Raw genomic sequence first — 14213 nt, forward strand, 5'->3', positions numbered from 1 at the left:
ACAGAGAGGGGCACGAGTTTCTAGAGTGTGTTAAGGAGAATTTTCTACAGCAATGCGTGTCCAGATCAACAAGAAAGGATGCACTGTTGAACCTGGTTCTTGATCTACTTGGCCCAACTCATTTCCAAGTGTCAGTGGGGGAACATTGAGGAGACAAGGATCATTGTAACTCTTTCAAGTACAAACCCATTTCCATCTGTTTCAGATGAAGTTACATTGTTTCATAGTTTGCCATTGTGAGATTTGAACTCTTGATCTTGGGGTTACAAACCCAGTACCAAAACCACTTGGCTATTTAGGCCAAGCCCCAAAACCATACACAGTATTCCAGGCGTTGTAACTCTTTTGAGTACAAACATGTTTCCATCTGTTCCTATTCAGATGAGTTACATTGTTTCATAGTTTGCCATTGTGAGATTTGAACTCTTGATCTTGGGGTTACAAGCCCAGTACCATAACATTTAGGATGACAGTAGAAAAGGACAACCTGCAATCTACAGTAAGAATAATTAACTGGGAGGGAGCCAACTGCAATGGGCCAAAAACAGAGCTGGGCCAGATAGACTAGAACTAAAGATTGGCGGTTTAAACTGTAGCTGAACAATGGGCTACCTTCAAAGAAGAAATACTTTGGGCACAGTCAAGGTATATTCCCTCAAAAGGTAAAGGTAGAGCAAACAAATCCAGAGCTTCCTGGATGAAATAGGAAATAGAAATTATGAAGAAAAAAAATTTGCTAATGAAAGATGTCAGGTAGAAACTACAACTGAGAACCAAGCAGATTACAGAAGGTTCAGAGAGGAGGTGAAAAAACAAATGAGAAAAGCAAACAGGGATTATGAGAAAAGACTGGGGAATCCCAAAGTCTTCTATTGGCACATAAGTAAATAGTAAGAGGATGGTAAAAGGAGGAGTAGGGCCGATTAGGGACCAAAAAAGGGATTTTCATATGGAGGCAGGGGGCATGGCTGAGGTGTTATATGAGTACTTTGCATCTATAGGGGATGTGATGGTGCCATGGCATTGTCACTAGACTGGTAATCCAGAGACCCAGGGTAATGCCCTGAGATCAAACGCAGACTGTGTGACCGCTTTGCAGAACACCTTCGGTCTATCCGCAAGCATGATCCAGACCTTCCTGTCGCTTGCCATTTCAACCCACCACCCTGCTCTCATGCCCACATGACTGTCCTTGGCCTGCTGCAATGTTCCAGTGAAGCTCAACACAAACTGGAGAAACAGCACCTCACCTTCCGATTAAGTACTTTACAGCCTTCCGGACTTAACATTGAGTTCAACAACTTCAGATCATGAACTCTCTCCTCCATCTTTTTGATCCCCTTTTTTCTAATATTTATTTTTTAATTTTTATCCATATATATTTTTTCCCACCAGTTTCTATTATTTTTAAAATTTATTTCAATTCATTGTTTTGTTCTCACCTTTTAGCCTATTTTATCTTTTCTCCCACACCGTCCCCTCCCCCCACCCCAACCCCACTAGGGCTACCTGTCACTTGCTCATGAGTTTTCGACTCTTAATGTCACCATTAGCACCTCCTTTAGCCAGTATCACCACCAACAACACCCCTTCCATCTTTTGTTTATGACATATTTCGCAATCTCTCCTTTGCCTCCACCTATCGCTGGCCTTCTATCCAGCTTCACCTGTTCCGCACCCCCCCTTAAACAGTATATATTTCACCACATTTTTACTTCTCTTTACTCCTGAAGAAAAGTCATACGGAATCAAAACATTAACTCTGTCTTTCTCTCCACAGGTACTGTCAGACCTATTGAGCTTTTCCAGCAATTTTTGTTTTTGTTTCAGATTTCCAGCATCTGCAGTACTTTATTTTTATTATAATGCTCTGGGGACCCCAAGTTCAAATTCCACCATGGCCAATGGTGGAAGCTGAATTCAATAAAAATCTGGAATTAGTAACGATGACCATGAAACCATTGTTGATTGCTGCAAAACTCATCTGGTTCACTAATGCCCTTCCGGTGTGACTCCAGACGCACAGCAATGTGGTTGACTCTTAAATGCCCTCTGAAATGGCCTAGCAAGCCACTCAGTTGAATCAAACCGCTACAAAGTGTCAAAGGGAATGAAACCAGATGGACCATCCGGCATTGACGTAGGCACTGGAAACGATAACGGTAAACTCAGCTCTGTCGACCTTACAAAGTCCTCTTTCCTAACATCTGGGGGCTGTCTCAGACTAGACAAGCAACAGCCCGATGTAGTTATCCTCACAGAATCATATCCTACAGATAATGTCTCAGACATAACCATCACCATCCCTGGGTATATCCGGTCCACTGGCAAGACAGACCCAGCAGAGGTGGTGGCACAGTGGTACACAGTCAGGAGGGAGATGCCCTGGGAATCTTCAACATCAACTCCAGACCCAATGAAGTCTCATGGCATCAGGTCAAACATGGGCAAGGAAACCTCCTGCTGATTACGATGTACTGCCCTCCCTCAGCTGATGAACCAGTGCTCCTCCATGTCGAACGTCACTTGGAGGAAGCACTGAGGTGGGCAAGGGCACAAAATGTACTCTGGGTGGGGGACTTCAATGTCCATCACCAAGAGTGATAGCACCATTACTGACCGAGCTGGCCGAGTCCTAAAGGACAAAGCTACTAGATTGGGTCTGCAGCAAATGGTGAGAGAACCAACAAGAGGGAAAAAGATACTTAACTCATCCTCAACAATCTGCCTGCCACAGATGCATCTGTCCATGACAGTATCAGTAGGAATGTCCAACGCACAGTCGTTGTGGAGGCAAAGTCCTGTCTTCATATTGAGGATATCCTCCATCGTATTGTGTGGCACTATTACCATGCTAAATGGGATAGATTTTGAATAGATCTACAAAGTCAAGACTGGGCATTCTGTAGACATTGTGAGCCATCAGCAGCTGCAGAATTGTAGTCAAACACAATCTGTAACCTCATGGGCTGGCATATTCGTCACTTTACCATTACCATCAAGCTAGGGGTTCAACCCCGGTTCAAAGAAGAGTGCAGGAAGGCATGCCAGGAGCAACACCAGGCATACCTAAAAATGAGGCATCAACCTAGTGAAGCTATAAGGCAGCACTACTTGCATGCCAAACAGCAACAGCAGCAAGTGAGAGACAGAGTTAAGTGATCCCACAACTAACAGAACAGATCTAAGCTCTGCAGTCCTGCCATATCCAGTCGTGAATGGTGGTGAACAATTAAACAACTCACTGGAGGAGGTGGTTCCACAACTCAATGATGGGGGAGCCCAGCACATCAATGCAAAAGATAAGGCTGAAGCATTTGCAACAATCTTCAGCCAGAAGTGCCGAGTGGATGATCCATCTCAGCCTCCGCCAGAGGTCCCCAGCATTACGGATGCCAATCTTCAGCCAATTCAATTCACTCCACATGACATCAAGAAGTGGCTGAAGGCACTGGATATTGCAAAGGCTATAGGGCTTGACAATATTCCGACAATAGTACTGAAGACTTGAGCTCCAGAACTTGCCGTGCCCCTAGCCAAGACATTCCAGTAGAGCTACAACACAGGATGATGAGTCATACGGACTCGAAACATTAACTGTATTCCTCTCCGCAGATGCTGATGGACCTGCTGAGTTTTTCCAGCTATTTTTGTTTTTGTTTCAGCTACAACACACATCTGGCAATGTGGAAAATTGCCCAGGTATGTCCTGTATACAAGAAGCAGGGCAAATCCAACCCAGCCAATTCCCACCCCATCAATCTACTCTCGGTCATCAGTAAACTAGTGGAAGGGGTCATCAACAGTGCTATCAAATGGCACTGGCTTAGCAATAACCTGCTCACTGATGCCCAGTTTGGGTTACTTCAGGGCCACTCAGCTCCTGGCCTCATTATAGCCTTGGTTCAAACATGGACAAAAGAGCTGAACTCCTGAGGTGAGGTTAGGGTGGCCGCATTTGACATCAAGGATGCATTTCACCGAGCGTGGCATCAAGGAGGCCTAACAAAACTGGAGTCAATGGGAATCCGGGGAAAACTCTCCACTGGTTGGAGTCATACCTAGCAAAAAGTAAGATGATTGTGATTGTTGGAGGCCAGTCACATCAGTTCCAGGACATCACTGCAAGAGTTCGTCAGGGTAGTGTCCTCGGCCCAACCACCTTCAGCTGCTTCCTCAATGACCTTCCGTCCATCATGAAAGGTCAGAAGTGGGGATGTTCGCTGATGATCGCACAATGTTCAGCATCATTCGCGAACTGCTTCAGTATCTGAGGAGTCATGTCCAAATGCAGCAAGACATGGACAACATCCAGGCTTGGCCTGACAAGAGGCAAGTAACATTCGCACCACATAAGTGCCAGGCAATGACCATCTCCAATAAGAGAGGTCTAACCATCGCCCCTGCACATTCAATGACATTACCATCACTGCATCCCCCACTATCAACATCCTGGGGGGTTACCATTGACCAGAAACTGAACTGGACTAGACATATAAATACTATGGCTACAAGAGCAGGTCAGAGTCTAGGAATCCTGCAATAGGAACTCACCTCCTGACTTCCCAAGGTCTGTTCACCATCTACAAGGCACAAGGCAGGAGTGTGAGGGTATACTGCCTGCTTGCCTGGATGAGTGTACGGGATACCTTTTTAGGTCAATATGTAAAGGGTCCAACAAGGGACGGTGTCGTGCTAGACCTAATTCTGGGGACTGAAGCCGGGCAGGTGGCTGAGGTGGCGGTGGGGGAGCATTTTAGTGATAGCGACCACAACATGGTACCATTTAAGCTTGTTATGGACAAAGAAATAAGACAAGTTGCAAAAAAATGTTTTGGACTGGGGAGAGCGGATTTTAGTAAAATAAGGCAGGATCTGGCCAAGGTAGACTGGAAACAGTTACTTGTGAGGAAATCTACAGAAGAGCAGTGAGGGGGTGTTCAAAAAGGAAATGGGGAGGGTACAGGCTCAACAGAGTGATAAGAAGGGGTAACAAGCCCAGAGAACCATGGATGACCAGATATATTCAGGATACAATGAGAAGGAAAAGAGGTTTTTAGCAGGTACAAGGGGAGCAAATCAGCAGAGGCATTAGTGGAGTACAGAAAGTGCAGGGTGGAGCTTAAGAGAGTAATTAGGGAGCAAAGAGGAGATATGAGAAAAGCTCTGGCTGGCAAAAGTAGGGAAAATCCCAAGATATCCTATAAGTATATCAATGGGAAGAGGGAAAGAGTAGGGCCCATTAGGGACCAAGGGGGCAATCTATGGGTGGAGCCAGAGGACATTGCTAGATCGTTGAACGAATACTTCACATCTGTGTTCATCCAAGAGAATGAGGATGAAGGTATTGAACTCGGGAAGAGGGACTGCGAGGTTCTTAAGCAAATTGATATAGGGAGAGACAAGGTGGTGGCAGGCTTAAAAGTGGACAAATCTCCAGGTCCAGATGATTTGTGTCCCAGACTGCTGAGGGAAGGTAAGGGAGGAGATCGCAGGGGCTCTGACCCAAATTTTTAATTCCTCTCTGGCCATGGGGGAAGGTGCTAGAGGACTGGAGAACAGCTAATGTGGTTCCGCTATTTAAGAAGGGTTGTAGAGATAAGCCATGGAACTGCAGATCATTGAGTCTCACGTCAGTGGTAGGGAAACTATTGGAGAAAATTCTGAAGAGAGAATCTATCTCCACTTGGAGAGGCAAGGTTTGATCAGGAATAGTCAGCATGGCTTAGTTGTAGGAGACGGAGGGTGCTGACAGAAGGCTGTTTTTGTGGCTGGAAGCATACCACAGGGATCTATGCTGGGTCCCCTATTATTCATCATTTATATAAACGACATGGATGACTATGTGGGGGGTTGGATTAGTAAGTTTGCGGATGACACAAAGATCGGACTGGTGGTTAATAGTGAGGTCGAGTGCTTGGGCTACAGGAAGATATAGACGGGATGGTCAAAAGGGCAGATAAATGGCAGGTGGAATTTAACCTTGAAAAGTGTGAGGTGATGGACTTTGGAAGGAGTAATTTGACAAGAAAGAATTCAATGAACAGCATGACACTAGGAAGTTCTGAGGAACAAAGGGACCTTGGGGTGTGTGTCCATAGATCTCGAAAGGCGGAGGGGCATGTTAGTGGGGTGGTGAAAAAGGCATATGGGACACTTGCCTTTATCAATCGAGGCACAGATTACAAAAGTAGGGAGGTCATGTTGGAGTTGTATAGAACCTTGGTGAGGCCAGAGCTGAAGTACTGTGTGCAGTTCTGGTCACCACATTATAGGAAGGATGTGATTGCACTGGAGGGGGTGCAGAGGAGATTCACCAGGATGTTGCCTGGGATAAAACATTTAAGTTACGAAGAGAGGTTGGATAGATTTTGGTTGTTTTCATTGCAGCAGAGAAGACTGAGGGATGACCTGATCGAGGTGTACAAGATTATGAGCGTCATAGACAGGGTGGATAGGGAGCAGCTGTTCCCCTTAGTTGAAGGGTCAGTCACGAGGGGACACAAGTTCAAGGTGAGAGGCAGGAGGTTTGGGGGGGGATGAGGAGAAAACCTTTTCTACCCAGAGGGTGGTGACGGTCTGGAATGCACTGCCTAGGAGGGTGGTGGAGGTGGGTTGCCTCACATCCTTTAAAAAGTACCTGGATGAGCACTTGGTACATCATAACATTCAAGGCTATGGGCCAAGTGCTGGTAATTGGGATGAGGTAGGTAGGTCAGGTGTCTCTCACGTATCGGTGCAGACTCAATGGGCTGAAGGGCCTCTTCTGCACTGAGAGATTCTGTGATTCTGAGTGCAGCTCCCACAACACTCAAGAAGCTTGACACCGTCCAGGACAAAGCAACCGCTTGATTGGTAGCACAACCACAAACATTCATTCCCTCCACTACTGACTCACTGTAGCAGCAGTATACCGTCTACAAGGTGCACTGCAGGAATTCACCAAGGTTCCTTGGACAGCACCTTCTAAATCCATGACTACTAGCATCTGCAAGGGCAGCAGATAGATGGGAACACCACCCTCTGGAAGTTCCCCTCCAAGTCACTCACCATCCTGACTTGGAAATATATCACTGTTCCTTCACCGTCACTGGGTCAAAATCCTGGAACTCCTTCCCCAACAGCATTGTGGGTATCCCTACACCACATGGGCTGCAGCAGATCAAGAAGGCAGCTCAGTACCACATTCTCAAGGGCAGCTAGAGATGGGCAATAAGTGCTGGGCCAGCCAGCGAAGCCCACATACCGAGAATGAAAAAAAAAATCTATCTTTACCAAGGAAGCAGATGCTACTGAGGCCAAAGTGACCGGAGGAAACTCTGTCACTGGAAGGGTTTACAACTGATAAGGAGGAAGTGTTGGATAAGCTGTCAGTACTTAAAGTTGACAAGGTATCAGGACCAGATGAAATGCATCCAAAGATATTGAGGGAAGAAAGAGTGGAAATTGCAGAGGAAATTGCCATGATCTTCCAGTCTTCCCTAGACTCAGGAGAGGTGCCAGAGGACTGGAGAATTGCAAACATTGTGCCCTTGTTCAACAAAGGTTGTAAGCATAAGCCCAGCAATTACACAGCAGTCAGTTTAACTTAGTGGTGGGGAAGCCTCTAGAAACAATTATTTGGGATAGAATTAGTAGTCACATGGAAAAATGTGGGTTGATTAGGAAGAGCCAGCATGGATTTCTAAAGGAGAAATCATGTTTAACTAATTTGCTGGAATTTTTTTTGAAGAGGTAATGGAGGGTACATGAGGGTAATGCTGTTCATGTGGTGTACATGGACTTTCAAAAGGCCACACAACAAGACTTGTGAGAAAAGTTAAAGCTCATGGAATAAAAGGGACAGTAGCAACGTGGATTCAAAATTGGCAGAGTAATAGGAAATAGAGAGTAATGGTCAATGGATATTTTTTGGGCTGGAGGAAGGTTTGTAGTTGAGCTCCCCAAGGTTTGGTTTTGGGGCTCTTGCTTTTCCAGATATATATTAATGATCTAGATCTTGGTGCGAAGGGACAATTTCCAAGTTTGCAGATGATACAAAATTTGGAAGCATCGTAAACTGAGAGGACGACAATACAGAACTTCAAAAGGACATAGATAAGTTGGTGGAGTGGACAGATAGGTGGCAGATGAAGTTCAATGCGGAGAAGTGTGAGGTAATGCATTTTGGTAGGAAGAACATGGACAGATAATATAAAATTAGGGGTACAATTAGGGTTGCAGGAGCAGAGGGACCTGGGTATAAATGTGCATAGATCATTGAAGGTGGCAGGAGAGGTGGAGAGAGCAGTTAATAAAGCATACAGTGTCCTGGGCTTTATCAATAGGGGCATAAAGTACAAGAACAAGGAGGTTATGCTAAGGTTAGACTTCAGCTGGAGTATTGTGCACAGTTCTGGGTGCCACACTATACGAAGAATGTGAACGTACTGGAAAGAGTGCACAAGAGGTTTGCAAGAATGGTTCCAGGGATGGGAAACTTCAGTTATGAAGATAGAATGGAGAGGTTGGGACGGTTCTCCTCGAAGAGGTGGCGGCTAAGAGAGAATTTGATAGAGGTGTTCAAAATCATGAGGAGGTTGGATAGAGTAGGTAGAGAGAAACTGTTCCCACATGTAAGAGGATTGAGAACGAGAGGACATAGATTTAAAGTGACTTGCAAAAGCAGCAAATGTTATAAGAGAAAAAACTTTTTCACACAGCAAGTATTTCGAGCCTGGAATGCACTGCCTGGAAGTGTGGTGGAAGCAAGTTCAATCGAGGCATTCAAGAAGACATTAGATGATTATTTGAATAGAAACAATGTGCAAGGGTACAGGGAAAAGGCAGGAGAATGGCATTAAGTCATAATGTTCATTTGGAGAGTTGGTGCAGAAACGATGGGCCAAGTGGCCTCCCTTGGCACTGTAACAAGTATGTGATTCTGTTTAAAAATCCATAAACAAAACAGCAACATTCCAGTATTCCCCAAATAAAAATGCTAATACGTTTACTGAAACTACAACAAAAAAAAATCAAAGTAACAAAGTGATTGCTTCTCAAGATGCAAAAGCACAACGAAATAGAAGTGAACGTTCAAACCCACAAAAAAAACCATGAACTTAAAAGGCCTTGAGTTGGCTGAGCTGAGGATAGTTGATATTTGAAGAAGTGGCATCCCAGAGAATGATTTTGCATATCAAGGTTGAATGAACAGATTGTAAAACCTACAGATATCCATGCCTAATTACGGACCCAATCTATGCTGCAGTGCTTGTGAGCAGTAGACATTCCAAGAACTTCAGAAATTTATTTTTTGGTTAAAGGTGCATTTCAAATGTGGGATGAACTCTATGATGATTAAGAAATAGTAATATGAAATGAAAATGGTCCAGTAGATTAACTGTGGGACAATCAAATTATTATCTGAGATGCTCTTAAAAAGATGAGGAATCTATGATTCCACCATAAAACAAAAACATTAGACGTTCATGGAGGGTACTCGATGCAAAACAAATTAATAATCAGTTCATAGAGTAATTCTGGTTATTAAGCAACACTAGATAAAGCTCAAAATGATGTGAAAAATTCAGAACAAGCCATGACTAATGAATGATACATGGAAATTATTTGTACCCTCAATGGATGAAGTAATTTAACAAATTCAGATTTTATAAACGCAATATGCTATGGTGCTCATGAACATGCCTTTCTCTCTTGTTGTACATAATTATTTCTTAAATCATCAAGCCATATTTCTATTGTCCACTCACATATACACTGAATATTATTTATGGAATTTGATCATATCCAGTAAAACAAATTTAATGGGGAAATATTTTTAATGTAACACCTACACTTAAAGACTAAAGAGGACCATCATACACAGAATTCATTGCAGACATGTATCATAGTATCTTTACAGAACAGGAGGCGGCCATTCGGCCCATCGAATCTGCACTGGCTCTCTGAAAAAATATTCCAACTAGCTCCACTCCCCTGCCTTATGCCCATAACCTTGCAAATTCTCTCTTTTCAGGTAGCAATTCAATTTCCTTTTGAATACCTCGATCAAACCTACTTCCATCATTCTTTCAGGAAGTTGGTCCCAGATTCCAACCAACCTCTGGGTGAAAAAAAATTTCCTCACATCAAATGTACTCCTTTTGCCAATTATTTAGAATCTGTGCCCTGTATTGATGTTCTCAAGTGGGAACAGTTTCTCTCTTTACCCTGTCCATATCCCTCAGGATCTTGAATACCTCTAAGTCTCCTCTCAGCCTTCTTATCTCCAAGTTAACAGTCCCAACCTCTCTAATCTATCCTTGTAGTTACAGTTCTTCATCCCAGGAATCATTCTTGTGAATCTCCTCTGTACTCTCTCCAATGTCTTCACATCCTCCCTCAAGTATGGCACCCAGAATTGGATGCAGTTCTCCAGATGAGGCCTAACTAATGTCTCATACAAGTTTAACATGACCTCCTTAGGCTTTATTAATAGGGACATCGAGTAAAAGAGTAAGATACCATATGCTTTGTTAACTGCTCTCTCAACATGTCCTGCCATCTTCAATAACCTATGCACATATAAACCGAAGTCCCTCTGTTCCTGCATCTCTGGAGGCTCTCCCTTTATTTTATACCATCTCACCAATCTTTCCTGCCAAAACACCTTCTATGCATTGAAATTCATCTGCCACTTGCCTGCCCAATCCACCAACATGTCAATGTCCTTTTGAAGTTCAAGGCTATCCCCATCACAGTTGGCAACATTTCCAATCTTCCTATCACCTGCAAATTTTGAAATCATGCCCTGCACAGTCTAGGTCATTAATATATAATCAGGAAGAGCAAGGGTCCCAACACTGACCTGAGGAATTCTACTACAAATCTTTCTCCAATCTGAAAAACAACCATTTATTACTTCCCTGTTTCCTGTCACTCAGCCAATTTCTTATCCAAGTGCCTACTTTCCCTTTTATTCCGTGGCCTAGTATTTTGCTCAAGTCTGTAGCGTGGCACTGTATCAAATGCCTTTTGAAAATCCATACACATCAACAGCGTATCAACCTTTTGTTACCTCCTCAAACTCCTCCAGTGCTGTAAATTCTATGACTCTATCTATAAGTTTGTGACAACGAAACACATTTTCTTCCTACTCCTACAGTCCTTGATTGAAAACTTACCGTATAAAGAAAATTCTGCTTCTTGACCTGTGTCACTCTCGCTGGAAGTGGACGTCAAGCTGGTTGTCAGAGTATTACTGAGTGACTGACCAACCGACAAACCTGTGGTTGCTGTGGCTACATTATTGCTGCTGGTGACGCTGGAAGTTGACATGGTGACAGTCGATGTGGTACCAGTAGTTGTGAGGTTTGGGAAACTCTGGGCACCCATGAGAGGAGAAGCTATAAGTTTCAGGAAACAAATGTTAAATTACCCCCATGTTCTTCAACAAAAAGCAAAAAAAATACTGTGAATTTCAGCAATTACTAAAAAAAAAGGTTATGTTTCACCACAACAATTTTAACAATTGTTAAAAACTTAATAAATTGATTTTTTGTGCTACAACCCGTCATTTTTAAACAAGTGGATCAAAGTAAATAGCTTACATTTTCTGCCTTGTAGCAATTTAAGGCTGTGCCAATATAGATAAAGAATAAGGAAAATACAGAACAAAATAAATGCTTTGAGCCAGAGCTTAATGTTTATTCTATTTAGTAGTATTTTCATTGGTCAAACAAACCAAGTACCGTTAATATTGTTGCTAAATATTAAGCGGCAAACTCAAAAAAATTCTGGCATTAGATCTGCATGAGGATGCTTTAATTGTTAGCCATAAATGTCAAAATGTCAAAACAAAATGGCTAGTCACTTTAAAAGTATTTTATTAACAGTAAGACTCAGGGAGAAAATGTAGGCGGCTGGGTGCAAGGAATTCAAATTCAAGGAATGAAGGGCCGGTATGACCAAATGATAAGGTGACCTGGTTACAACAGACATTTGGAAGGAGAGTATTTTCATGATATTGTGAATCACAATTAGAAGATTTCAATAAAGTACAAAATATTTGAATTATCAGAAGTTCTTCATGGTAGAAAACATGTAAAACATAGGGACAAAACAGTTTCTCAACAAATTTGTTTTCTCAATTTACATCACAGGAATCTCATCTTTGAGCTTTTTACACCAAAATAAAAAATACAAAATAAAATTAATCACTTACTTGCAGTACTCATTACATTCCGTCCCAGAGTATTAGTGTTGTTATCACTGCTACTGCGGCTTAAGTTCATGTTATTGGTGGCATTGGTGCGTGCTATGTTAGCAACTCGCCGTACAAAGGATTCCATAAGGCTGGAGGCTTCCCTTGAAGATAGATTGGGTACACTGGCACTTGAACTCATTGGTGCCCCAGCAGCTAACAATGAGCTTACTGAAAGTCTGTTACTTGCTGAAGAACTAAGTGGGCGTTGTGATGTTGCTTCCTTGTTTGACGATTCAGCCACTGAACTCACATCAGGAGAGCTCACACTAACAATACCCATTGATATTGCACCAGATTCTCCAGAATTACGCATCGAGGCCTCAGGACCGGGCTTCCTGTCCACGTTTTCACTTGCTGTGTCTGCAGTCAAGGTGCTGGTACTGGCACTAGAAGTTGATCCTGCTCCTCCTTGGGGCAAAATATCAGTAGCAGAAAGAACAACAATAGGTTCATGACTGTCTGTACCAGAAGCAGTTGTCTGTTCCAATACACTTTCAGATCTGCGATCCATTTTAGATGAGCTCAAGCTTATATCGCTGCTACTAGCCACACTACATACAGAACTGCTGCTTCCTTTTCGACTGGAGGAGCCCGGTGCAGCAGTCGCCATCTTGTCTGGGCAGTTGTTTTTCACCAAGCTGCTCCATGCTTGCGCTGTGCCTGAAACAGTGGATGAAACAGGTTTGGGTGATGGCGCTGAATCAGGGTCGTACCCTGGTGCAAGCTTGAGGTCAAATTTTCCTTCTGCGCCCATACGGTAAGAGTTTGAGCCACCAGCATCCCAGGTGACATCAATCCAGCCTGGAAAGGGACAGGAGTTTATCAGACCCAGCAGAAAGCAGACAGTTGCTATATGGACAGCAGCTTCACCCCATGGGACCAGACTATTGTTTTACTCCAAACAGCCACATTGTTTTTAGAGGAAATAATTAGTACTTCTAATAGCTAACTTCACAAATATTTTCTGTTAAAGTGTTCGTGGTCTGAAGAGGAGTTAAAATATATGAAGACATATTTGCCAACAATATATTGTATTCAGCACAAGGGAACCACATCTAGCACAAAGAAATCAAAATAGTTCTGTGTATTGTGTATTCATTATGACAGCTTAATAGATTTCCATACAATATTATTTGTTTAACGTTTATATTAGAATTCATGACAAAATTGTAGTCTGGTCCCAGTGAAGCAGTGCAAGAAGGAAAAATTGAGTAAGAGAGAAATAAAGAAATGTAGTATTGCAAATGCCAAGCTGAAAGTCACACAGGAGAGAGAGTAATACCTGGCATACAATTAGATTGTATTCAGAGTAAGCATAGAACTGTTCTTGCATTTCAGTTATGTGCTGTCTGAGACCAAAATAATGCAATGTACACCTGAACTGAAAACAAATCGAAAACTAGCAGAGGATAGTTGGTTTCAATTCTGAAAAAGCACATTAAAAAGGTTTCCCTGTTGACAGTGAAATATGTTTTAGCAGCAACCATCCAGTTCCTATTGAACATGGGACTACATCACAAAACTGTCCCTAATTCAGCAGCTATCTCTTCAGAAAGGTCACAGGATGGCTGGCGTGAAAATCAGAAAAAGTATTACACTGGCATGTAAATTTCCTTCTGAAGTTGGGGCAGAAGCACATAGTAGGAAGTTTTCCTCTATGTCATATTGAGCTATATCTTATTTGGGAATGCTTGATGTTAACACACTTGCAAGGCGAAAGCATCTTTCACCTTGATAAGCAGAAAATTCAAAGCACAAATCGTTCATCCCTCCAAACATTATTCCCATTTCTTTGCAGCACTATCCTAATCTACCCAGACTTTCAATACCACAGCCCTGCTTTTCCTAACAATTTTTTTTTAAGAACCTCATTAAATGCCTTTTGAATACCCCTGTATGTCCTTTGCAGATGACACTTGTGACTTGAGCAAAAGTTTCAATTCTTTTTTTAAAAAGTTAAACATGA

General features: G+C 42.8%; 1 protein-coding gene across 4 annotated transcripts in view; it reads right to left on the reverse strand.

Moving 5' to 3' along the window:
- hectd1 (HECT domain containing 1) overlaps positions 1–14213 on the reverse strand; it is a 176947-nt gene that overhangs the window by 21151 nt on the left and 141583 nt on the right. For 3 of the 4 annotated variants that reach the window (XM_041213936.1, XM_041213933.1, XM_041213932.1), the window contains exons 25-26: positions 12206–13048; positions 11166–11387 (exon numbers count right to left, since the gene is read on the reverse strand). In XM_041213936.1, coding sequence (XP_041069870.1) covers positions 11166–11387; positions 12206–13048 — 1065 coding nt within the window. The remainder of the gene's footprint in view (positions 1–11165; positions 11388–12205; positions 13049–14213) is intronic. The other variant, XM_041213934.1, reaches the window with a different exon arrangement.

The sequence above is a fragment of the Carcharodon carcharias genome, chromosome 20 (genome assembly GCF_017639515.1).
Source record: "Carcharodon carcharias isolate sCarCar2 chromosome 20, sCarCar2.pri, whole genome shotgun sequence".
NCBI lineage: Eukaryota > Metazoa > Chordata > Chondrichthyes > Lamniformes > Lamnidae > Carcharodon > Carcharodon carcharias.